Source organism: Palaemon carinicauda, chromosome 23 (assembly GCF_036898095.1).
Source record: "Palaemon carinicauda isolate YSFRI2023 chromosome 23, ASM3689809v2, whole genome shotgun sequence".
Classification (NCBI taxonomy): domain Eukaryota; kingdom Metazoa; phylum Arthropoda; class Malacostraca; order Decapoda; family Palaemonidae; genus Palaemon; species Palaemon carinicauda.
The window spans coordinates 105,902,660-105,928,695 of NC_090747.1; the positions used below are offsets into that span (position 1 = coordinate 105,902,660).

The 26,036-nt window shown below is 39.9% G+C and overlaps 1 protein-coding gene across 2 annotated transcripts in view; it reads left to right on the forward strand.

The window, feature by feature from the left end:
- The first annotated feature begins 4,779 nt into the window (after nt 1–4,779).
- Nucleotides 4,780–26,036, forward strand: part of LOC137617345 (histone-lysine N-methyltransferase eggless-like) — a 95,831-nt gene continuing 74,574 nt past the window's right edge. For both annotated transcript variants that reach the window (XM_068347367.1, XM_068347368.1), the window contains exons 1-7: nt 4,780–4,951; nt 10,595–10,866; nt 14,750–14,895; nt 15,487–15,644; nt 18,895–19,050; nt 20,245–20,345; nt 24,895–24,951. In XM_068347367.1, the coding sequence (XP_068203468.1) occupies nt 4,855–4,951; nt 10,595–10,866; nt 14,750–14,895; nt 15,487–15,644; nt 18,895–19,050; nt 20,245–20,345; nt 24,895–24,951 (987 nt within the window). In that variant the 5' untranslated portion in view covers nt 4,780–4,854. The remainder of the gene's footprint in view (nt 4,952–10,594; nt 10,867–14,749; nt 14,896–15,486; nt 15,645–18,894; nt 19,051–20,244; nt 20,346–24,894; nt 24,952–26,036) is intronic.

Genomic DNA, 26,036 nt, shown 5'->3' on the forward strand with positions numbered 1-26,036 from the left:
AATCGCCGACGTTCTTCTGTCGCGCGCTAGCAACAGCGATCTTCTGTCGCTGAGATCGTCCGCGCGTGGGATGGTTTCCCACGCAATTGCCCACGATCTTCTTTCGCGCGCAAGCGCCGACGATCTTCATACGCGCGGAAGCGCTGAGGATTGTCCGCGCGGGCACCGATGGTTTCCTCCGCGCAATCGCCGATACGCCCACGCTCACGCGAGTACGCCTGTGCGCGAGCGCGGTTATCCTGCTATGCACGTTTAATTCACGCGCTAGCCCAGAACTGTGCTTTTCGCGCGATCACCAGCGTGATCGGCGCACCGTTCTCCAACACTATCACGCCCGAATTACATTAGGGATTCTGGCGGTCAGGCCACCTTCGCGTTCCCCTCCCCGCAGCGCAGAGCAGCGCCCTCTCTGGAGGAGGGGAGGTTCCTGGACAGGTCAAAGGTCTCTTCTCCCTTCATTGCAGATTCTCTACGGGCGAACCCTCATGTGTCAACTCCTCCAAGGGATCGAACGATCCTCTTCCCTCCGGAGGGACTATCTGACGGCGCGACGGTCAGTCAGCAACCATGGTGGGACACCGTTGTCAGAGCGCTTACGCAGGCGATGAGCCTGTGCTTTCTGACTGGGGTCACTAATCAGTAGCAACTTCCTCCCCCCCTGAAGAGGGAGAGAGGAATCCCTGACATGGTATCTCCTCCAAGGACTATCCTGTCTCTTCGAGAGTCCTTACGCAGGCTCCTATCCCTCCTCAGACTTCCTCCTCCTCCGCTGCAGATGAGCATTACCCATCCCCAGGAGGGTCGGAAGATCCGGTCCTCTCCCTCATCACACCAAAGGGGGAATCCCTGCCTCTTCCGGAGAAATCTTCTCGTGCAGAGGGGGCAAAAGCCTTACATCCTTCATTGCTGTAGTCCTGTTTCCCTCCTAGGAGGGAACCGAAGGCCCAGTCTTCCGCAAGGACCCGAGAGGAACCAGATGGACCCTTGGAGCATGTCTGCGAGTCTCCCCAGGAAGAGCCTCTGGGGACGGGAGACCTCGCTGCCAGTCCATCAAGAGGAGAGCTCCAGGGGTCGGAACTCGCGTTCTGGCAGGTCCTGACCCTCAGGAGGAACCTCAAGGGGACCCCAGACCCAGAGATTCCTCCTCGTGAAGGGAAGGATACGGTCCGGGACCAAATCTACGCCACCCAGGAACTCCCTAGGGCCGGTGCAGCTTTGCCCTGGTCTCAGGGAATGAAGAGCGCCAGAGACAAGGCCGAGGGCCAGCTCTCTGAGCTTGCCTCCTTCAATAGATCCAGTGTCGGTAACGAGCCCCTCCCTCCTCCCTGGGTAGGGATCGGTAAGGGGACGGGCCCTCCGGGCAGAAGTCTAGACCATGTTGAAGAAGCGCTCCCTCCAAGAGGTTGCCACCAGGTCCCCAGGCTTCTTTAATCGACTCCTCCCTGTGAAAAGGCGTCTGGAGGCTGGAGACCGGCCATCGACCTCTCGACACTGAACGGGTTTGTCAAACAGTCTCCGTTCAGCATGGCGACGGCAGACACGGTCAGTCTTGCGGTGAGACCACAAGACTTCATGTGTACACTGGACCTGTAGGACGCGTACTTCCAATCCCGGTCCACCCGTCTTCAAGGAAGTACTTTGGATTTTCCCTGGAAGACAGATATACCAGTTCAAGGTGCTGTGCTTCGGTCTCTCCACAACACCTCAAGTGTTCGCCAAGGCGTCCACTCTGATCTCTTCATGGGCTCACAGGATCGGCATCCGTCTCCTCCGTTTCCTGGGCGACTTGCTGATCCTAGCAGACTCGAAGGAAACCCTTCTTTGCCATCGGGACAAGTTTCTCAGACTTTGCCAAGTTCTAAGGATCATGGTGGTCCTCGAGAAGTCCTCCCCGTAGCCCTCTCAGAGTCTGTTATACCTAGGCATGGTCTTAGAACACCATTCTCCCAAAGCCTTCCCTTCAGACGACAGGATAGCAAGGCTGAGGAAGGTCGCGATACCTTTCCTCATACGAGAAGAACCTCCAACCCAAACGTGGTTACGTCTCCTCGACCATTTCTCCTCCCTGGCCCGTCTGGTTTCCAACAGTCGCCTCAGGATGAGTTCTCTCCAGTGGCGACTCAGGTCGTGGTGGAGTCACGGGCACGACTCTCTGGACACCTGGATCCCTATGGGACAACCGGAACAGACAGACCCCCAGTGGTGGGTAGCAGACGAGAATCTACAAAAGGGAGTGGACCTTCTCGTCCTCCCCCCAGACTTGATGCTGTTTTCGGACGCTTCAAAGAAAGGGGAGGGGGGGGGGGGCACGTTCTGAACCACGGGACCTCAGGCCGGTGGTCAGAACCAGGAAAGTACCTTCTCTAGACCTACTAGAGATGAAGGCCGTGTTTCTGGCACTTCAGTAGCTCCACCAAGCCTGGCGGACTACTTTGTGGTTGTGAGGATTGACAACATCACAGTGATGGCTTACACGCTCAGACAGGGAGGAACATTTTCAGAACAGCCATCCCATCTTGCAGTAGAGATACCGAGATGGCCCGAGTTCCTCTCGATCACCCTAGCAGCTCGCTTTATTCCGGGCAAAGGAATGGGCTCGCCGACAGTCTGAGCAGTGCGACACAGATACTAGATACCAAGTGGTCTTTGGATCCTCAAGTAGCCGACAAAGTCCTGACTCGGTGGGGCTCCCCTCTGTGGACCGGCTCGCTACAGCGCTGAACTGCAAGCTCCCGGTGTACTGCTCCCCAGTCCCGGACCCCTTGGCCCTCTGGTAAGATGCCTTCCAACAACGGTGGGACAACATCGATGTGTTCGCCTTTCCCCGTTCTGGCTGATGAGGAGAGTACTCTACAAGACCAAAGTATCGGTCAGTCTCTCAATGACCTCCATAGCTCCACTATGGCCTCTCGCAGAATGGCTCACCAGTCCCTCTGTAACTCCTTACGGAGCCTCCGTGGGAACTCCCTCCACGTCATGGGTTACTCACACAACCACATACCAACATCCTCCACAAAGCCGTAGCTTCGCTTCGACTTCTCGCCAGGAGACTATCCAGCATCTCCTCAAAGAGAGAGGATTTTCGCAATAGCAATAGCAGAGCTCCTCGTGTATTTGCGGGATGAAATGTGCCTTTCAGTTTCGGCTGTGAAAGGCTATCTCTCAGCCTTAAGTCTTGCCTTCAGGCTCAAAGGAAAGACATATCTCCCTCGCTGGAACTCTGTCTCCTCATACGAAGCCATGTTCTCTCCTGCTCTCAGTCGGAAGTGAGACCACCTCCTTGGAACGTGGTTCGAGTCCTAAAGTCTCTAAAGAGACCTCCCTACGAACCACTACATAAGGCCCCAGATCACCACCTTACCGGGTAGACAGTGTTCCTGCTAGCCTTATCCTCGGCCAAGCGAGTTACATGGTCTCTCGCCCATTCAAGGGGATAGGGGGAGGTAACGTTCAGGTTAGTCCCTGAGTTTTGTTTCCAAGACTCAGAACCCGGGAGTGCCGGACCCGCGGTTCGACTCTTTCCAGGTTTCGATTCTCCGTCCAGTAACAGATGATCCAGATCATCTCCTACCTTGCCAGTAGGGAGTCTGAGGTGGTGTCTTAAGAGAACAGCTGCAGTTCGTCCCCAGGTTCAAGCCTCGTTCGTGGACACTGGGAATACGAAGAGAAGGGTCACCAGGAATACCATCTCAGCCTGGATTCGCAGGGTGTTACACCTGGCCTTGAATCCTGACCCTTCTCCGTCACATCGCCCTAGAGCGCATGATGTCAAGGGCTAGCTACGTCCCTGCCCTTCATGAAGTATCATTCAGTGATGCAGGTCCTGCAAGCTGGGGTGTTGAAGCGTCAGACCAGCTTCATAGCCCTTTACCTGCAAGACAGGACTCACAGGAGGCTCGATACGTTTTCTATCGGCCCTGTGGTGGCTGCACAACAGCTGGTCTAAACCTCAGGCTCCTTAATGGACAAGTAGCAGAAGGTTGAGGGCATTGTTACCTGGTGTTAGTCTGCATGAATGAAAAGATCTGTCTGCCCCTTATTCTTTTCTTCATCCTCTCCTCCCTTGGAGAAAGCAGCATCCTGGGTTCTCTGCACAGCTGACCTCAAACCACTGCAGGTAGACTATGCTTCCTTGTGTTCCTAGTATTAAGTGTAATACTTTCATGTCCCCATACCCTGACGAGGTGGTATTGGGAGAGTCCTAGCCTGGATTTCCTTCTGAGGAACTCCAGGTCAACTTCCTGGGACGAGTCACTTTTCACCTTCGCACACACCTTACGTAGGCCGCGGCAGTTTCACAACCGCCAGCAAGGAGCAGGGATTCCCTATTGTCCGAGTACTTGAACGCTCGAATATGGAATCCCCGGGCAAGCCAAAGCCAGTATGGCAGGGACTTACCACCCTTCCTAAGGGTTAAGTCACCCCCATGTAAATAGCGTGGTTTGTATTTCAGTTACGGAACAAATGACAAATTCGTAGATAATTTGTATTTTTCCTAACTATACAAACCTTAGCTATTTACACATATTTGCCCGCCAGCCCTGTCCCCCAAGATAAGTCCTACCTCTAAGTAAAGTGGAGTTCGCACTGTGTGTGTGAGGGGGGAGGGGTAGCAAGCTACCCCTCCCTACCCCCCGCTAACTAGCGGAGGGGTAGTAAACGCTCGTAAAAATTCTCATGGCTCGTCATTCAGCTACGCCGAAGTAATTACCCCATGTAAATAGCTAAGGTTTGTATAGTTAGGAAAAATACAAATTATCTATGAATTTGTCATATTCTGTTAATGTTTCAGAAAAGAGTAAAACTAGTTCAACTGGTGCTTTGAATGGTTTAAAATCAAGAAAAAAAGATTGTATGAAGAGTTTGAACAGTTCAGAAAAGATATTAAAACTCTTGAAAGAAATTCGATGGGATCACTGTTATTCGAAGAAGGCAGATGCAAGTGAAGGAGGTAATGTAATGTATCTATACAAGTTATATTCTGGAGCTAAGAATTTCCATGATTATACGGACAAAATAATTGAATTCTAAAATACAATTTATCATTCCTATACTAGCCTGATATTCATATTGCTTTGTTCCTGAAGCTGACTCACTATTGATGATTCCCCAAAAGGCTAAAGATTTTCAGTTATCTTCCCTTCTAGTTTCCCACTAAGGTGACATTTTGTGGTTAAAGTCGACCTAATTCAGCCACAACATCGAAACTAATATCCTATTCTCTTGACCTCGTTAGTCAGTGAGGAGGAGGGTGGTCATGTACCTGAATATCTGGTGAGTATAGCGCCTGCTTCCAAGAGATTGTCACCCTACAGGAGACCAGCTTGCCCTGCATGAGCAGCATGGTGGCAATTTCCATCTCTAGGTATATCGGACCCAGGGTGGATGACCAAAGAGGCACTGAAACAGAGCACCGCTTTGAGGGATCAGTGCCCGGCAAAACCCCCAGCTGTTATACCGGTACCACAATTACCAGGTAAGGAAACTAACCCTTCTTTACAGGTTCCCAGACCTCGGGAGTCAAGTTGCCCAAAGGATCCTCGTACCAGCTCCACTGGTGTAATGGACCCCCCCTGGTTGAGCGCACTGTTTAATGTAGTGCGACAGACAGTCACGGGGGCTCTTCCCCATTCAGTCCGTGGGTAGCGCGCCAAGGATTCTCCTGGTGGCTTCTCTTCTCAGACTGTGGGAGGAGTTCCGAAGGGTTGGCCCTTGCAGGACCTCTTCCAAGGAGAGACCTCTCTCTCCCCATGGAAGAGAAATTGGGAGGAAGAAGTCACAGACAAGTCTGGGAGCCCTTTGCAAGTACGTGTGGCACCGGTATGACCATAGGGAAAACGTAAGAGGATTAGGCTTTCTCCCTCTTGGGAGGACAGGGTGATCTCTCTGACAGACTTTCCGCCTATCTCCTATGGAGGTGATTCCTCCAGAGTCTCTTCCCCCATCTCAGCCTGATGTTATTCCTTCCTCTGAAGAGGACCAATGTCCCCGCAGGAAAGAGGCAGCTACAAGGCTGTCTCTTATGGAGGAATACCTGCCTTCACACAGGGAGCCGAATGACACGTTTACCATCCCCAAGTCCTCGGTGAGAGCTTCCTCGCCTCAGCAAGAGAGGTCGAGGGAAGTCTCACTGACGACTTCGACCCACCCCAGGCTCCTATGGGTGAGAGCTTGGGGGTGGATGAGGAATTAGATTATGAGGACGATCTTTTGCCCAGAGCCGCTAGCCCTAATGTCACGGAAGTGGAGCAGAAAGTCTGAACATGCCTTCTGACGGGTTTTAGCCTGCATTAGAACAATGAATGGAATGTCAAGTCCATCGACAACCCTGCAAGGTGGTAAAGACACATTCCTCGATCATGTGTATGGCACTCAAAGACCATCCAGGGTCAGTGCAGCTTTGGTCAAAGGGGTTGAAGAGTGCCAGGAGGAAGGCAATGTCACAAGATAAAGGCTCCTCTAGCTCCCTCCGAGCAGGCTCCTCTTGCCGCTGATTGTGTAGCAGAGGAGATATGAGGTGATCAACGAGCCTCTTCTGCATTATTTCTGGACCATTCTATAGAAACTCTTACATGAGGGGTTCCCTTCGAGAGATTGTTAGGACTCTCAGCCTATTTCTCGGCTTTGGAGAAGTATGCCATGCTGGCTTCTTTGTGGCTAGATCTCTGGTTGGGATCGGTGGGACACGTGATCAGGTCTGAAGACTGGTTACATGAGTCCACCAGGAGGTAGATTGAGACCCTCCTTCTGACAGGCACCAGGACGATCGAGTTCTTCTCCCACCTGGTTGTTAATCTGTGGGCAAACACGAGACTTGATCATTGAAAGGTTCCAGCGACAGGTCCCGCAAGCCTAGGTATCCAGGTTGAGAAACTCCTCTTTTGATGGGAGTTATTTGACTAGGAAGACGTCAAGCGAATGGCGGAGAGGTGGAGTAAGTCCAACCAGGACTCCTCCTCCACAGGGCCCTGATATCATGGCCCTATCAACCTCCGCACAGGGGAAACAGCCTCCACCCGAACTGCTAACGATTTGGGTCTCCAAACAACAGAAGGTGTCTAAGAAGTCCTTTCAGGACAACTGGAAAGGGTCAAAGTCTTTCCGTGGAGGGGAGGGAAATAGGGGAGCCGGCTGAGCCCGCACCCGCTAGGACAGACAATCCTCCCGCCTGTCCACCTTTAGGGGGATGTCTGTAAAGCCGCTGGCAAAGGTGGCTGCAGCTCGAGGCTGAGCACTGGACGGTCAAGGTGATTAGTTCAGGGTATCGCGTCCCGCCCACTCAATCTCTCCCTCCGCTGACTCGGGTTCCAGTCCCAATAAGCTCGTACGCGAAAGAATCTGCAAAGGAGCGCCAAAGTCCAGACCATGTTGGAGAAGGGTGCTCTCCAAGAGGTCCTGGACGGGTCTCAAGTCTTCTTCAGTCTACTCTTAAATGTGAAAAAGTCATCTGGAGGCTGGAGACCAGTTATCGATCTCTCGGCCTTTAACAAGTTTGTCAGATAAACTTCGTTCAAGATGGAGACAGCAGACATGGTCAGACAAGCAATAGGATCGCAGGATTTCATGTGTACACTGGATCTCAAGGACTCATACTTCCAGATCCCAGTCCATTGGTCTTCAAGGAAGTTTCTAAGGATCATGTTCGACTAAAAGCAATACCAGTTCAAGGTGCTATGTTTCAGTCTTTCCACGGTACTGCAGGTCTTTACGAGAGTATTCGCCTTAGTGTCATCTTGCGCTTGCAGAATTGACATCCATCTCCTAAGATATCTGGACGACTGGCTGATTCTAGCAGACTCGGTGTCTACACTTCTTCAACACCGAGGCAAGCTTCTGGGGCCTTGCCAAGATCTGGGGATCATGGTAAACCTTGAGAAGTCACATTTGCTCCCCTCTCAAAGACTGTTATATCTAGGCAGGATAATAGATACCGATCAGCACAAAGCATTTCCATCAGATGAAAGAATTCAGAGGCTAAGGAAGGTAGCAAGGCCCTTCCTCTGGCGAGAAGAGCTTCCAGCCCAGAGCTGGTTGCATCTTATAGGCCACCTTTCATCCCTGGCCCGTCTAGTTCCCAATGGTTGTTTCAGGATAAGATCCTTCCAATGGCTCCTCAAGTCCCAGTGGGATCAAGCAAGTGATTTCCTGGACACCCTGGTTCAACTAGGGTCAGAGGTACGGACAGACCTCAGATGGTGGGTTGCAGACTAGAACCTCCACTAACTAGTGGTTGGGGTAGTTATCCCTCGCCAAAAGTCTTACGGCTTGTCTTTCAGCTACGCCGAAAGTAATATTCCCTATAAATAGCTCCAGGTTTTTATTGTTAGGAAAAATACAAATTATTTCCAGAAATTTTTTATTTATTTATTTTTATTGAAAGGACATCTTTCATAAAGGTTTGGACTTGCATTTTTTGGGGGAGCTGGTAGTAATGGCAAGCCAAGTATTACTTGCCATTGGATAAGACATGAGCATTCTTTATCTTCTACACCTTCATATCTGCATATTCACTCATTCATTCATTCATTTATGACAAAAACTAGGGAATTAGACTAACTAAATTACTTTGTATCTATGTTTCACATGAATGGTAAGCGCACTTCTGACCAACCCTGAAAATGCATTTCACCCTATGGATCTATCTTTGCTATGAATAGCTTTTAGAGTTATTAGAGCCTTTGTATCTATTATTATTATTATTAGCTAAGCTATAAACCTAGTTGGAAAAGCAGGATGCTATAAGCCCAAGGACTTCCATAGGGAAAGATAGCCCAGTGAGGAAGGAAATAATGACATAGATAAACTATTGTAAAAGCAATGAATAAAGAATATGAAATATCTTAAGATCAGTAACAATGTTAAAGTAAATATATCATGTAAAAACTATGAAGAGAAACTCATGTCAGCCCGTTCAACATTAAGACATTCGCTGCAAGTTTGAATTTCTAAAGTTCCACAGTTTCAGCTGCCTGATTAGGAAGTGGTCACAGCTGAAATAAAACTTCTAGAATACTACAGTATTAGTAATGAGACCTATGATGGAGAAGGCATGACTGTTAGAACTAACTGCATAACTATTTCTAAATACACAGTGGTACAGTCTGTAAGATGCGAATGCAAAGGATGGTCAGAATTATGAAAAATCTGAGTCCGTAGACACTGTATTTGAGACTACGAATGTGGGCTCTGATATGATGGACAGATATGTTTAGAAATTCTTGTGTTATGAAGAATGAAATTGTCAGAATCCTCATTTTCACTTGATCCAGAGTAGAATTTTACAGAGCTGTAATTCATTACAGAAAAATTTAATATATCTGTCAAGATCAAACCATTTGGACCAGCCTTGTGAAGTTTAATAATGTTAACTTAGTGGTAAGTTTAAGCTATGTATTAATAAGGATTCTAACTGCAGTGTGGTAAATATCGAGGAATGAGATGGCTTTAGTAATCTGTGAAATTATTAGAGGTATCAAAAGAAAGATTGTAATAATGGTTAGAATCAATTGTCAACTTGTCTTTTCACCATTGAAATTGAATATTCATTCTTTATAATAAGATAACTGCATGTAACAAGGAAAAAAAGAAAAAGAAATAAGAGTGCAGTATATAATTTATTTGATTATCTTAAATCAGGGTATCAAAACAAGCAATTGAATGACTATTATGAAAGCAGAGGGTTTGGTGAGAATAGTACAATAAGAGTAAAGAAATAGGTCTTGCAATTGATGACCTTAAAGGAAACAAAGGGGAAAGTCTTGTTTGAAAAAGTGGCCATGTAGTTACTGCTAGAGATAGGAAGGGTGAATGCATTACTTCATGTCAAATGTAACACTTAGGGAGAAACCTTGTAGGGATGGAAGAGCAGGCTTTCAGTTTCCTCAGCAGCATGTTGGTTTGTGAATTTGGACACTGTATTAAGAGTGAAGTACGAAAGAGGATGGTATTTGTGTAAATTTTGTGTTAAAGAGATGTGTAATACCAAGGAATTGGGGTAACCTATCGTTAAGCATACAGTGAAGGTATGGTAGATGCATAAAGCCTGACTTCCTCTATGCAGTGGAGACATGTTCACATACCAAAAATGGATACAGTACACATGGAAAGCCAGATTGTAAGATGTGGTATCCACAAGCTAGAAAATATGAGATTTCAAAGATTTAGAATAGTTTTGACATGGGAGAAGAGGAGAGGTTCAGTTGCTCAGAAAGATTCAGAAAATTGTGAAATAAGCATATAGATGAAGGGCTAAATCATGTGGGAATTTGGGTAAAAAGTAAATAAAATGGGATGTCATGAACAGAGCTCATTACATCTGTCATAAAAGAAAAATCTATGGGAAAAACTTTAATTATGGTGGTATTATATCTTATATATATCTTCCTCGTCTGCTTTCATCTTATGTTTATTGTTTGCATTCATAAATTGCATTCTATTCTATTTGAAAGTTTAATTGAGGAGTTAAGGATCCTTTTTAACTTCTTCCATATAGATATTCATACTTTATAAATAATATCTATGAAAAACCATTAATGAATTCATACTGGCTTCCTGCATAGTGAGCAGTTTCTTAATCTTCATAATTTACTTTCAGAGTTAAGTGATACCGACAGTTGTAGTACAGTTTCAGCTGCTTCTCCTCCCTGCTATTATTCAGGCGATGATGACGACTTCGTTATCACACCTGCAAGTTCAGCCATTATACCTGAAAATGAACCATTGCCTGATAAGAAGAATCATTTACTGTTTGTAAAGTCTGGACTAGTTTATAGTGAAAATAGCATTTTTCCGGATGAAAATAATTTGTCTGATTGTATAACAGATTTTCTTGGTGCCATGGAAGTAATTGAGCTCTCGGATGATGAAGTAAGTAGACGATGGACAATCTGTTGTTAATCTTCGTAATCTTTATAATTGTTTCTCTGCTTAATTACATTTCAATGGTATTACTGACATATTTTATATGCCTTTTTATTTTCTAATTTCAAAATTTTCATCTCTGAACTTTATTTATCAAAGATCCTATCTACTATTTCTGTGACTATTATGTTGTTGCTCACCAAGCACTGGTACATGGTATTGCATGGCTCGAAATTTGCGGTAGTCCGGCGACTTAATTTCTCATTTGGTGAGTTAGTTCAGTTACCAGCCAGCCTGGTTGGCTAGTTGAATATATCTTAAAAAAAAAAAAGGACAGGCTTGTTAATTGAAAAAATATACATTAAAAGTGGACATTTAACCCTTTTACCCCCAAAGGACGTACTGGTACGTTTCACAAAAGCCATCCCTTTACCCCCATGGACGTACTGGTACGTCCTTGCAAAAAATGCTATAAAAATTTGTTTTTCATATTTTTTGATAATTTTTGAGAAAATTCAGGCATTTTCCAAGAGAATGAGACCAACCTGACCTCTCTAGGACAAAAATTAAGGCTGTTAGAGCAATTTAAAAAAAATATACTGCAATATGTGCTGGGAAAAAAATAACCCCTTGGGGGTTAAGGGTTGGAAATTTCCAAATACCCCGGGGGTAAAAGGGTTAAACACAGCGTTGACCAAGCTGCCAAACAGGAATCATGTCAGATGTTTACTAGACAAATGTATCATTGATTTTATTACCACTCATTGAATCTCATGTACTCTCACGCGATAGGATAAGCAGATCTCAAAACTTGTAACCATATTATCTACTATATAAGCGGTTGTTTTTGTTGACATCTTCAACTGTCAAAACTGCTTTGTCATGTGGAATTTCATGAAAGGTGTTGAACCGGCACTTGAGACGGGGAAAAAACGACCTTGGTCGGAAGAGAAAAGCAACTTATGATATAAGATAAAGAAATGTTTATTGAATATATTTGGTACATATCAACAATGATACAGAAGTTGACCTGGGCTGAGGTGAATCTAAATTCTAAAGCACTGATCCTCCTTCAAGAACACCCTGTCACTGATGGACTTGGTCCTTAGTGTTCCTGCCCACTCAGCTGCCTATGAGAGAAGATTCAGCGAGAGGAACGCGATCAAAAGCAATTGGAGGAGTCCTTAAAGCCAATGTTTCTACGTCATAGGACCCTAGAGAGGCTATCTATCGGTGGAACTCAATGCATTGTCACAAAGGAGGTCAATACATGTGCCGCGTGGGAAAAAAGAAAAAGTTGTTCGGTCTAAGTCTGGTTTGGATAAATCGATGTTGAAGTGATTGATGATGCTAATTAATTTAGTCTTCTACACAAATGATTTCTCCACCCGTCTTTATATTATACTTTTGGCACGAAAGATTTTTGAATTATTCAATATTGTAGTGCTTAGGACCATAACAGTATTTTTATGTATAGAATTACATTGTTGTCTATTCAGTTTCTAGTCTAATGTGAAGTAGCCCAGTAAAGTAAATATCCTTTTTTAATTAATGCATTTTTAAAGCAATATGAAATGAACAGAATATCCCCATTTAATTGCATGGCATTCTGTTGACTTGATTCTAAGTTGTTCTCATTTTATATCGAACAACAGTATCAAAATACTCTTGAAATAAATGCATATTAATTACAAGCAATTGCATAATATATAGTCGTTTGTGTCATTTGGAACAAGGGTTGAACTTGTTGATATCAGGCACATTTTGGCTAGTTGATTTTCTGATTGGCTAGTAACTTTGTTAGGTAACTACTCTGGCTGGCTGGTACAAAAAATAGGAATTTCTAGGCCTGTATTGAAAATACACGCTCTTTAAGCAGCAGTAAAAAGTTTCTATGCCTAAGCTCAATTGACACTCAAAATATGCAACATAAGCATGGAATAGACATATTTATCAATGGGTATAATAAGTCTATTAGAAATATAAAATGATGTCACTTTCATTACTTAAATACAGCAAAATATTTACTAATCAGTAACTGTGATGAATGCTTTCCTTTTCAATGTAACTGTCTTGCTTAAACTGGAAGTCTTATACTGTAATTGCTCTCTGTGCTTTTTTTTCTATCTATCTACCATGGCACTTCGATACAGTATTATCTCTTGATCCAATAAAAGTTAGTTACGTGAGGCAACTAATTAGAACTGAAAACATTTTCATATTTAGCTGTAAAATTGGTTCATGGTCTGGTTATGCTTCCTATTAGTATCTTCTTAACCTTTCCTTTCCCTGCCTGTCTTTTCTTTTCTCAAGCTAATTCTACTACTATCTAATATTGCATGAGGGTCTGCCCCTCTCTTTTATTCTTCTCCTGTACTTCTCTTTCTCCCTTTTTCCTTATTCTTTCCCATCCCGAGTACCTGCCTTCGGGCTATAAATTGGATTGTATCCAGGGGTACTTATCCTTTCCCCATATTCCCCACTTCCCTATCCTTATCCGTATGGTATGGTAGTATCTTCTTCATTGGAGGTTGTACTATACAGTATTTAAGGATCATGACTGGTGACCTCTTGCTTGTAATTTTGGAAATTCAGATTATTGAATTTTTGGCTTGGAGAACATCCATATTTTGTTTCAAATAGTTCTTTTAATGAAATTTTTTTTTTTTTTTTTGTCTAAGAAGTTAATTTTTTATACAGTATTTATTTAGGCACATCAGGTCCTGTAGGCAACCCCTTTCTGACCTGGGTATATATTTATTTACTTTTATTATAAAAATTCCAGGTAATATTATTTACAGTAGTATAGGCTCTATATAATTCCAGCATCTTCTGTGATTTTCTAAGGAGTATATTATCCATTTTCCTCATACAGTATGCTATATGGTATTCGTAGATAAACGTTTGCTGCAAGTTTCTCTAAGTATATTCTTATTCTTTGTCTGCTTTTTTATATATTTATCATTTTTATGTTATGATTATGCTGAAAGATAGGTAAAGAATCCAAAATAATAACTAGATAGGGCAAAAGCCAAAAATTTTCAGAGAAAAATAGACAGAATAGAATATTATGTTAGTCTTGTTCGTGTATATGTATTTGGTACATGTATGTGTGTCTGTGTGGGGAGGGACAGTTATTTAGCTGAAGGAAGGGGCTTTGTATGGCCTGTAGGAGCAAATCACAAATTTTAAAAAGTAATTTGTATTTTTCCGAGCTATATAAACCTGAATCCTTTAAACCAACTTCCCTCCTCAACCACCCTTCTCATTCCTGGGCTGAGAGGTCAAAAGTGAAGCTCTCCGGCTGGGAGAGAGGGCGCGATTGCGTAATTCGCATTGTCACCAGTTGGATAACTGCTTTTCATCCAAGATTTAATGACCGTCTATAGCTTGCGCTGAAGCAATCTCCCTAATTAGAGGGATCACGTTTGCATTGCTAGGGAAAATACAAACTACTTAAAAAAATTTTGATTTTTTTGATAAATTATAATTTACGTTTTCTTTGATATCAACCTATTTTTGTCATTAAAACATGAAAAGATAAGGAATTTTATCGCCTATATTTGGTGTATTTACCATTAGCAAAAATGAAAAACTTTCACACCTAAAATAATGATCTTTGAAAGTAACATACAGTTTATAGATAGATAAAAGTGTTTATAAAAGGATTAAAATATTTTTGAATAACTCTAAAATAATATTGTTTCAATAGGGCTCAGTCATGCTCCTAAAAAGCTCGTGTCATATTGCTTTTATATATACTTTATTTATATTTGTAATCTCCTCTGGTAAAGAGTCATTGATGAAATGTTTTTCTAAGTGCATCATGAAAGATCATTGGTAGGTACTTTTGATTACTATACATTCATGCAGATTATGTGCTTTATAGATTGGTTTTGTGGATGCCCCTACGGAAAAGCCATCGAGTATGAAGCGTCCTTTTCGATGTATTAATTCAGAATGTAGAGCAGAAAAGGATCTACTATTTGCTCAGCTATTTGTTCGTCGGTATTATGGTACCCCTCCTAGCCGAAAGTAAGTATACTGCATGTCAGTTTCAGGCCGTGACATGAATTAGAAAAAAAAATAATTTCTACAGTACTGTTAAGTTTTGTAAAAAAAAAATTTACATTGTTTCTTTGAGTGAGTGAGTGAGCAAGTGAGTGGTTTTTTTGGGGGGCCAGGGCCATTTTTATTTTCATTTATTGAAGTGATTCTTCTAAGACCCTCGTCGGTTATATTTTCCAAAGATTTCACGCTCTGATTCAAGGTACTCATTTACAAGGAATCCTAACAACTTATTTATTACCAAATTTATAGCTATTATTTATTTTAATGAATAAGAAGTGAAATTTTTACAAACAAATGGTCTTCCTCTATTCCCCACATTTCAGTTGTTGAAGGCTTATGATAGAATGATCTGGGTTGTATGCTGAGACCTACTGGGTCTTAGAGTACTTTTTAGATGCTCACATGTCATTGACTAGTGCTACTCTTTATTTTGAGAGGCATTATATTTTGTGGACACATTGAAAGGCCCATTTTTGTTATTGGTTTCCATTTATAAATTCAGTTTGCATTTAAAAAAAAAACAATTTCCTAATAATGTTTTTTCTCCATCTTTAGGAAGAGGAAAGTTTGCCGTAGATGTTTTGATAAGGTCAAGCAAGAACAGGACCATTTAACTGAAGTACTAGAGTCTGGACGTTTACTTTTAGCAGAGAAATTGCCTCCTCCCAAAACAACGGTTGTTCTGACAGACTCAGATACAGATCCCTCTGACTGTAAGTTTATTCAGTACAGTATTTAGTTACTATCCACACTATGATATGTTATATATTTTGTTCTTAAGATAAAATCACAGATTTTTCTAATATTATGTTGTAAATTGTTTACCAAAGTATTTCTAGAAGAATCTACAATACTGTCCTTTTACACATCCCTGTTCAGAATATTCCACCAAAAGATACTTCGTGGGTATTATTTTAAAGTAGCCTAATGAGACCATTAGATTGCATTTGTCTTTTTATGTCTTGCCTAAGGTATTTGCTCTTGAATGAAAAGGGATAATTGGAACAAGGCAGATGTAAATGACGGTAAGTTTGACAGCTAGGCGTGAAGAGACCAAAAGAAAATATAAGACTGTTTCTTGTTTAGTTTTAGGTATTGTATAGGTCTTCTATTGTGGCATTTCATCATTTCATACCTCTTTATTTTCAGTCCATGTCTCTTTTGCTTTTGTTGCACCTCATGTTGGTCACTCATTTTGATTTGATTTTTGAGTTTAGTGTGCTCTGTGATCTCCAAGGACTTTCCTATAAAGGGTACAACAGAGAATCCAATACATCATAAAAATACCATAGAAATATTGTCTTCCTGCTCTAGTGTTAGCATATCGATGTGCAAAGCAATGACTCTATGTGTTTGGGCTCTTTTGAACCCTTCATAGCCACTCTAATGCTGAAAATTATCTTGGTAACTAATGACAAGTCATCACCAATAACCATAACTAATACTGGAGACAATGCTACTTGCGCACTAGGATGCTCCAAGCTTCCATCTTCAGTCCTGTTGCTCAGCTGTCAACATGTTCCTTGCTCGGCTGTGGGAAATTAGAAGTCTTCATTTCTTGTTAATTTATGTCACAGGTATCAAGTTACAATTTAGATGTCCACTATTCTTAGTCATAGCAGTAATGTAATAGAGGGTTCAAATTGCTGTTCATGATTTTTTTCTGTGTTTGTTTTGTTTGTTTATGCAATTGGTTTCGTACAGTGTATGATGCCATTCACTTGCAGCTTCTCCTCCAGATGGTAACTGGTGAAGGTCTTAGAACTTCTTCATTCTGTTTCGATAGTTGATCCAGTTTTAAAGCACATGTTGGACCTCAATTGAGTGTGAAGAAGAGAGACTCAGAAAGGGTTAAAGTCAGTCAGGTCCAGTTACCCAGTTGCTGCAAAATAATTCTCAGGCTGTGGAAGCACTTTTGGTTCTTCCCCAGATTTCCATGATCTTCATACAGACGTATCCAGATTGTGTTGGGGAGGTCCTTCAGAAGAGATTTGTGTGTTCAGGAAATGATCCCTTAAATTTGCGGCATTCTACACAAATTTGTTGGAACTAATGACTGTTTTCCTGTCTTTTAAGTTGCTCAGTCCAAGAAGGAACTCTGATATCAATATTTTTATAGACACCCAGGTGATAGTATGTTGCGTTAAGAGAGGAGAATTCTACTGGAGTATTTTCAATGTTATTCTTCCCTTTATAATTGTTATTCCAGATTTGATAAACATGCGCAAACAAAAAATACCTATAAGTTACTACCTGAAGAATTTTAGGGCCAAAATGGAAACAAAATTTTTTACGATATCCTGTTAAACATGCGCAGACATAATAAACACCTCTAAAGTGACTCCCTGAAACATTTTATGGCCAAAATGGAATAAAGATTATTGGGATATCCAACAGATACGTACCTGTGGCATTTTTCCTCGAAGAAGTCGATTTCCTCATATACCTTAATAATTATACCAGATTTGGTAAACATGAGCACACATAATAAATACCTCCAAAGTGACTCCCTGAAACATTTTATGGCCAAAATGGGAAAATATATCATGTGATATTGAAATGAAAAGTCTATTGAAAAAGAAGAATAGAACAAGGAGAGGTTGATTTTCAGTTGCAGTACAAGAGGATGGATCATGTTTAGGTATATAGAGTAAAAGGAAGAACGTGGTGATCACTGATAAGGAATGGGAAATGTAGTTGATATAATTTAAGGTTGAATTTGAGAAGGTATTAAGGGAAGGAAGTGAATTATACTAGATGAAAGTAAATGTAGGGGAGAAAGTTTAGATAAGAAATGGGGATTTTGGAATTTAGGATGCAAATGTAGAGAGGTCATGTGTTCAAGGAATGAGTATTTTGAATGTTTCTTGCATGTGTAACATTGAAAAGCACTAGCTTGGAGTAATGCAAGAGTAAAAGTGTTTTTAGGAAATATGGTGGTATGTGTAGTTCTTGATTGACTAGCACGTGCTTAAGGTATATGAATAAGAGAAAGGTTCCAACTTTTATGGTACTTCAGTGGTACCTTGAAGGTCAAATTTACAGTGATTTATTCTAAAACTGTGTTTGAATGCCAAATAAATTTTTCCCGTAAGAGTGAATGAAAATAGCATTGATTGGTTCCCCATCAAAGGATGATCTTGTTATGGGCCTTTTTAAACAAAATTTTAAATATTGAAGTACATTGTAGCATATAAAATTATACCAAAAAACAATATAGTTATGATTGATATACTAAATGAAAAGATATGAACTGCACTATACCTGCAATAAGAAGATTTTTATTGCTTTGGTGGAAGGTGTTGAGGATGGAAGGAGAAGGAAGTGTTAGTTTTTTGGCATTAACTTTGATTCATTTGAGAATCTATTTACTAAAGATTGATCTAAGATATTGCTGAAATAACTCAATGCATTATAATTTCAAAAAATCACTGTCATGCTGGCTACTAGCTTATCTTGAGGATAATTTTCTACAAAGTAGTATTACTCAATCCCACTTTTCCATCATTTTCTGTATCACTGAACTAGGGACAGTGGATCTCTTCCCCCCTCCACCTGTGGAGACATGCCCATTTTTCCAGTGTGGATTGATAAACACACGAAAATGCTGAAACAAATTAAATTAACAGAAAAATTAATGGAATCTTGTTTAATAGGTCTTACTGAGTGAGAGTGACATGTGAATTGGCTGAGTTACCTTTGTCATGGTCCTTACAGATTCTTTCAAGTTGCTCAATCTCTGAATTCTTGTTTAATTTCTGGGTAAAAATGTTTGAATATTTTCTTTGATTAACGATTTGTTTGAGTTCTGAAGCATTTGATCTGTGAGGTATTACTGTCTCTGGAAAATAAATGTTTATTTATCTTTGATTAGTTGATTTTTCATTGGAAGTTCGGTGGTCTTGGTTATGTGGACCGGTTTTGAATAATTAACATTGTCAACAGCTGAAGTACTCATTGCAGATGCGAGTTCCACTGAAGGGTCAGAATTAGAAGTGGAATGTGATGAGGGTAAGACGTTGGAGGAAACCATTGAAAATATCATGACTGATCTTCAACTGGACAGCCAGATCAATCTTGGTGTTGCTCACCTGGACAAACGACTGAAAGCTGTTCAAGGTTTTTATTTTATTTTTAGTACTTTTTGTGTAATTGTGAAGATTGCTTATTCTAATTAATGATTTTTATTTGTGAAGATTGCTTATTATGATTAATGATTTTTCCTGGTGAAGATTGCTTATTCTAATTAATGATTTTTCCCTGTGAAGATTGCTTATTCTAATTTAGGAGTTTTCCTTGTGAAGATTGCTTATTCTAATTAATGATTTTTCCCTGTGAAGATTGCTTATTTTAATTAATGATTTTTCCTTGTGAAGATTGCTTATTCTATTTAATGATTTTTCCTTGTGAAGATTGCTTATTCTAATAAATGATTTTTCTTTGTAGGATCTTTAAATGTACTCATTCATGTATTTGATCACTTTGATATATTAGTAAGCAATAACTTCTAAGAGTGTATTCACTTTGTGTTAGTACCTGATGTACCAGAGTTTCTCATTTATCTTTTATAAGGGGTAAATAATTGAAGACTGGATCTATAGAAAGTTATGTCTTGTAGTTCCTGTGTTGGTAATTATTTGATGACAATTATTTTTCTTATCCTCGAACCATACCTCAGTTCTTGCTTCCTTTCTTCTATGGTATGGTTGCTAGATAACTTCTTAACTTTTAACTTCTTATTGTAAGTTAATTGAATATGATATTGGGCAAATGATGCTATAAAGTGTGCTGCTACAGTATTTGCCATTATATGTCTAATTGATTTTGTTCTAACACATAAACAAACCTTTCTTCCTTTGAATTCCATTTGCATTGTAGAGCAAAATAACTTACCAGACACCAGCGACGAGATAAATTGAATAGCAGGAGGTAATATGTCATGTCATCATCTAGTTAATTGCCATCAACTGCCAGATGGCCTGGTAGTTCCCAGAGGGGTAGAGAACGGATTTTTTTTATTTCAGGGTAGACGTTGACATGCCTTTGAATAGAAGAAATATTAAGATCAGTGGAGTTTCATAAGAATTTAGCCTATTAAAACCTGACCTGCATAAACTGATGATTTGTATGTTAGGAAATATGGAAGTTCTGTGGAATACTTTATCTTAAATATTCACACAAACATTTAAAATAAATGAGTTGGAAAAATGAAGGTTAATAGAAGTTTTAGTATTCTGTAGTAACAATGTACAAACTTTTGATTTATGTTGTACTATGTGTTATTTTAATAATGTTCATTCTCTATTTATGTAGAGGGTTTTGACAAACTACATGCCGAAGAATACGCATCTATTGAGAAGGAGCTGGACATGGTTCGTACAGAATTCTACAACAGTTTTCGTCCAGAAATTATGGTTAGTTTAAATAAATATTGTAGATTTGACTAGGAATTTTATTTAATATTTGGAGACTTTTGTTTATAATTGCATAGATTATTGCTAAAAAATCTAGTTTATCAAATGCTCTCTTACGGACATCCTTAAAATACTAACATATGAATTTTGAAAGGTTTAGACTTGTAATTGTATACAATATTTAATATGTTAAAATTTAGTATAATTGTAATCTTTAAAAACAGAATAACTGGAAAGGCTATTAATAGTTCATTTCTTGAGCATAATTTTCTAAAGTCAAAGGGTGTTATTACAGTACTCCACATGTGGTAGGCTATAGGCATCACTAAAGGATAATGGAAGTGTCCTTTCAGCCCTTTTCCCATAGCTGACCCCACCTTTTAGCCTTCCATCTTATCGCCAGTCTCACTCCCTTTCTTCTACCTTGCTGTTTAACTTTTTTTTTTAACTTATACTTCATCATGCAATTGTGGGCTTTTCCCCAGTTTGCACTTTGAGGAATGGGCCTCCCTGCCCCAGTGCTGGGTCTTGTGGGCTAAAGTTCTATAAAAGAAATAAAATCATATCTAAGTGAAGGGACAATTAATTTGTTGGTTAAAGTATGTAGTTCATGTAGCGGTAGTTATCTGCCATTGGAGCATGGCATAGAGATGCATTTTCAAGTAGAATGCTGCATCAGCATTGTAATTCCTGTTGCAAATAATGTAAAATAAATTATAAATAAGATATTAGTTTTGACGAAGCCCCTCTCTCTCTCTCTCTCTCTCTCTCTCTCTCTCTCATCTCTCTCTCTCCTTCTCTCTCTCTCTCTCTCTCTCTCTCTCTCTTTTTTTGCAAGTAAAAACTTCCTATGGTGGTATTCAACATATGTTAGGTTAATGTGCCCGGGATGCGCACTTTCATACCCTAGTTGCAAACACAGTTCTCTGCTTAGCTTTTAACTCTGTTTTATTCTAGTTCCCTTTCTTCTGTAATGCTATTTTACATATTTCACACATACTTTTTCTACATTTGCTAATTATGGCGAATACACCACCAAAAGTGACCATCACCTCAAATGGATGCGGATGGTAAGAATTGCACTGTTAGATTAAACTATTGTACCAATCACTTGGTACACTTGATGGTCCTGTCATTTTTTTTCAGTAGTATTAGCTCTAGTGTTCCTTAATGATATAAAGCATTATTGTTTTATTAAAATCTTATGAATCATAATATGCCTATTGTGGGTCTTTAATATTTACAACATCAAGTCCTTTTTTTTTCCCTGAGACAAGAAGAAAAAAACCATAGTCTCACCATATGCACCAATTGTACCCTTATTTGTTCTGTCTTGCTATTGCTGTGGTATGCATCTTAATATTTGTATTACCTGTGGGTTATTGCTACCTGTATATATTGATTACATTATGTAATAGTAAATCAAGTAGACTCACAGAGTTGGCCTCAATTATCAAAAAGTACCTGTGAAATACTTGGTGTTGATTTATCAAGAATCAAGGAAGGAGGGATTTTTTTTTTTTAACAATTTGTTGTACTTGTAAAAGACACTGGCTAAGAGGAGGAAGTGATTTGCAAGGACTGCATTCATGCCTTGTTCTCTATGTCTGTATTATTATTATTATTATTATTATTATTATTATTATTACTACTACTACTACTACTACTACTACTACTACTACTACTACTACTACTACTACTACTACTACTACTACTACTACTACAACCCTAGCTGGAAAAGCGGACTGCTATAAGGAAGGTGTTGACATTTCTGTCTTCATTTCTGGTGACAACAGCTTACTTTTCTTAGATCCTCTTCCCCATCTCCAGCTTTTTATTAGAAGACAGGTTTTTTAAACACGATATTTCTGACAATCAGATATGCCAATTTGGTCATTAGGGCATGGTAATTGTCTCACATTCAGGATCCCAGAAAACCCCAAATCAATCAATCAATCAATCAATCTTAAATCACATTAAGATCTAAACAGCTGAAGTCAAACTTTTTCTTCTCTTTGCAGGATGGCAAAGAGAAGAAAAAAGTTTGCCTTCTGTCCATTGTGAGGGACGAGGTTACTTGACCTCTTTGGGGCAAGCTCTCAGTGTGACCTATGGGTAATAATTATCATGGAACAAACACTTTCACAAAGAATATTTCCATTAAATACAAGACCAAGCAACACTGTTATTTTGAATCTTTTTCTGAGGTATTTTTTGTTTTATATATTTAAATGTTTTTTATTTTCTATTACACAGGTAATTTTAATTTTACTCTCAATGTAGTTACTATTAAATGTGGGTAATTATAATTTGTCATGTTACCTGCAGATAATTCTTTTCTATTCGTGGTAACATCAAGACACTTTTAGGAGATTTTGCCTTCTGGTCCTGGAAGGCTTGTGTTATACAAGTGACAAGTGCAGTATTTACCTTCCATGATTTGGAGTTTTCATTCAACAAATATATACACTACCAAAGACTTGGTTTTGGTCTCCTTACAGTCCCCAAGTGGCCTACTGAACCCTTCATTCATACTAAACATATGAACCTTTCTAAACCATGGCTCCACACCTGAATAGTGATTTGGTCATATATTATTAGTAGGGTTATGATAAAACATTGAGTTATTGTACCACATATGTTTTTTCATTACTATTATTATCATTATTATCAATATTATTATTTATTCATACCAAGCTATAATCCTAGCTGGAAAAGTAGAAAGCTAGAAGCCCAAGTGGCCCAATAGAGAAAGAAGCCCAGTGAAGAAAAGAAATGGAGAAGTTAAGTATAAACTAATTAAAGATTAATAAGAAATTAAAAAACCAAAATGAATAACATTATTGAGTAAATAACAGATAAACTATGAAATAAGATTTATGTCAAGCTGCACAGCAAGAATGTTTCTGCACCAAGTGCATATTCTGGATTCCCACCTAATCAACTATTTGACTCGTAAAGTCTTTCTACAATCTGGTAACATTGAAATTAAAAGCATATGATATCAGAATTAACAGGGTACTTGTTACTATGGGATGAATGATATAGTTTGGAAAAAATTTATTGTAAAGGATGGTCAGAATTTAGAAAAATCTTACAGCATGTACTGTACTTTGATTTAACTGGCACAGATCCAGAGATTAATATCCAGATCAGGGAAAAATGGAATAAGTTTTTATTCCAACAGTTTCAGTGATGCAGCTATTGAAAATAGATGGGAGAGGAGTATTCAAAACAGCAAAATTGAAGAAAATTGTAATTTCTTCGGGATAGTAAGGTTTCTAAAAACCTTAATAGAATTTCTTGATATAGAAATTTTTTGTGCAATTGAAGAAAAGACAGGCTAGATGTGATTTTAAAAAAAGGAATTTGCAATCAAGATTGATCTTCAGAATTTTTTAATAGCAACAGATAGTTGAAGAAACAATGTCAATAACAAGATTTATCCAATATCTTAGACCAATAGATGTCATACTTTGAATCGTGTTATTGTTTAACTTTGTTCCCATGATTTCTACCTTAATTAGGGGAAGTACCTTGGTAGATAGATAGATAGATCTATTAAGAGATTCAGCAACCATAGGTCTTCACCCAGGTGACTGGAATATTGCAAAGCCCTCTCTTCATGCTTCCTTTCTTCTATCGTGCTGTCCAACCTCTCAACTTTACTTCATACTGCAACCTAAAGGAGTTTTTCCAGTTGCACATGGGCACTGTATGACCTCTTAGGCCTCAGTCCCAGGCCTTATGACACTAATTGACAAGTTTAATCCAACCTATGAATTACTCTGCTTTATACTACTGTATATGCAGTTTCCAGAAAAAATCTAAGGGTCACTAACTGATGTTCATTGGGGTTTCTACAGTACAGTAAATCAATTTGAAGCTGAGTATGGAAATAATTGATTTTAAAACTATGAAATTCATGTTTCTTCTCTCTAACCGACAAAATATTGATGCGTTGAAAATTTTGGTCCATGTTTGGGACATGTAGAATTAATGGGTTCGTGTTTTGATTTAATGCTTAATTTCTATATATAATTTATTGCTTGATTTAAAGCTTAATTTTTATATATAACTTATTGCCAAGACAGCCTAAGTATACTATACAGTAATCCATTCACTATATTGAGTGTTCCATTTTTCCTTAGGTTATTTATAGCCATATGCGGTACACATGATACTTTTATCATTCATTGTTTTTTACTTTTTAAACATATTAAACTAGAAGTTGGGATAAAGAGGTGTAGGAAAAGAGGTTAGTTTATTATGATTTGGTCTTGAAAAAGGAAGTCTCATGATATGTGAGATACATGATCAAATAATTTTTTGTGTGAAAATTTGGTGCTGGCACTATGCAAGATTTCAATTGTTACACGAGTATATTCCATGACATATATTTACGTATGATATATTTATAAATCCTCAATGTACTGAGGGAGCGATAAGTGAACTGTGATATGTCGAGGGATTACTGTATTAGACATTTCAATCTCTTTTATGATACTATTAATGCATTTTTAGTATAATTTTGTTCTTTCCTTTGTAGTGGCTACCAGGCCTCGATATTGGTCCATCAAGTACTGTCATTCATCAGCCAGACGGGGTAAGTAGAAAGAGAACATAATCAGTGTTTGTGTTCGTTCTTACATGAATATGTACGAATACTCTTTCTTTAATAAGAGTATGACTTTATTGAAGCTGGAATGGATATTCAAACTTAACAAGGTAGTAGTAGTAGCTGACGTGTAAGTCCGACCCACTTGCCAGAGTAATCTTTCTTGAGGAAGAGAGAAGCTGTGCGTGCTGAAGAGATATCTGTATGCACTGCCATTGCTTTTATCTCCTTCGAATATGAGACCTGCCGAGGGAGAAGTCACTGAAGCACAGAACAAACGATCGGGCTGAATCTCACAAGACGTCGACCAATTCCTTTGCATGATTTCGTTGGCGGAGTAGTGCCTTGCCAAAACACAAACTTCCTAATCGGACTCTTTCCCTTTTGGATAATTAGCTTGGGTTCAGTCAAAGCTTCCCTTTGGGATGTTGCTTGTATCCTCATCAGATGTAATTTGACCCCTAGACTACTCGTAAGAATCGTCCTCAGTGTTATGATGGGAGTAACACTTTACATTTCGTATGTCACTAGATATTTTCTAAAGAGGAAGGCCTTCCTCTCCCTTGATCTGGAGTTTGTCTCCAAGAGCCAGAATGTAACCCAGCACAACTCAAATCTTATATCCCTCTTTATCTTTTCTTTACAAGTCTGTTGTTTGATGATTCAAGTCTGTCCTGTGAGGATATGATGACACTTCTTAGAAAACTCAGGTCCTCTAGTGGAGCACCAAATACTTTCCTGCTCCAAAAGAGTGGAGATGAAGATATCCAAGGACATTGCTTCTGAGTCATGCATCTTCAGACGTGCTGATCCGATGAGATTCCGGAAGGACCATCCTGGTTTGAACAAGGAAAAAAAACCTGTCAGTGGTGCTATTCCTGAAGGTAGGAGCTTGGTACAGCAGACAACCTTCGCTGCCCACTACCTACGAGAGTTTACCCACAAGTCTCTGGATTACCTTAACCTTGGTCCTCTGGTAGCTATCCAGCAATTCATGTTGTGAACCGAGCTCCCTCACTGGACAAAAAGCATCTCATCTGAGAAAGGAGTTGCAATATAAGTCTAGAAGTAGA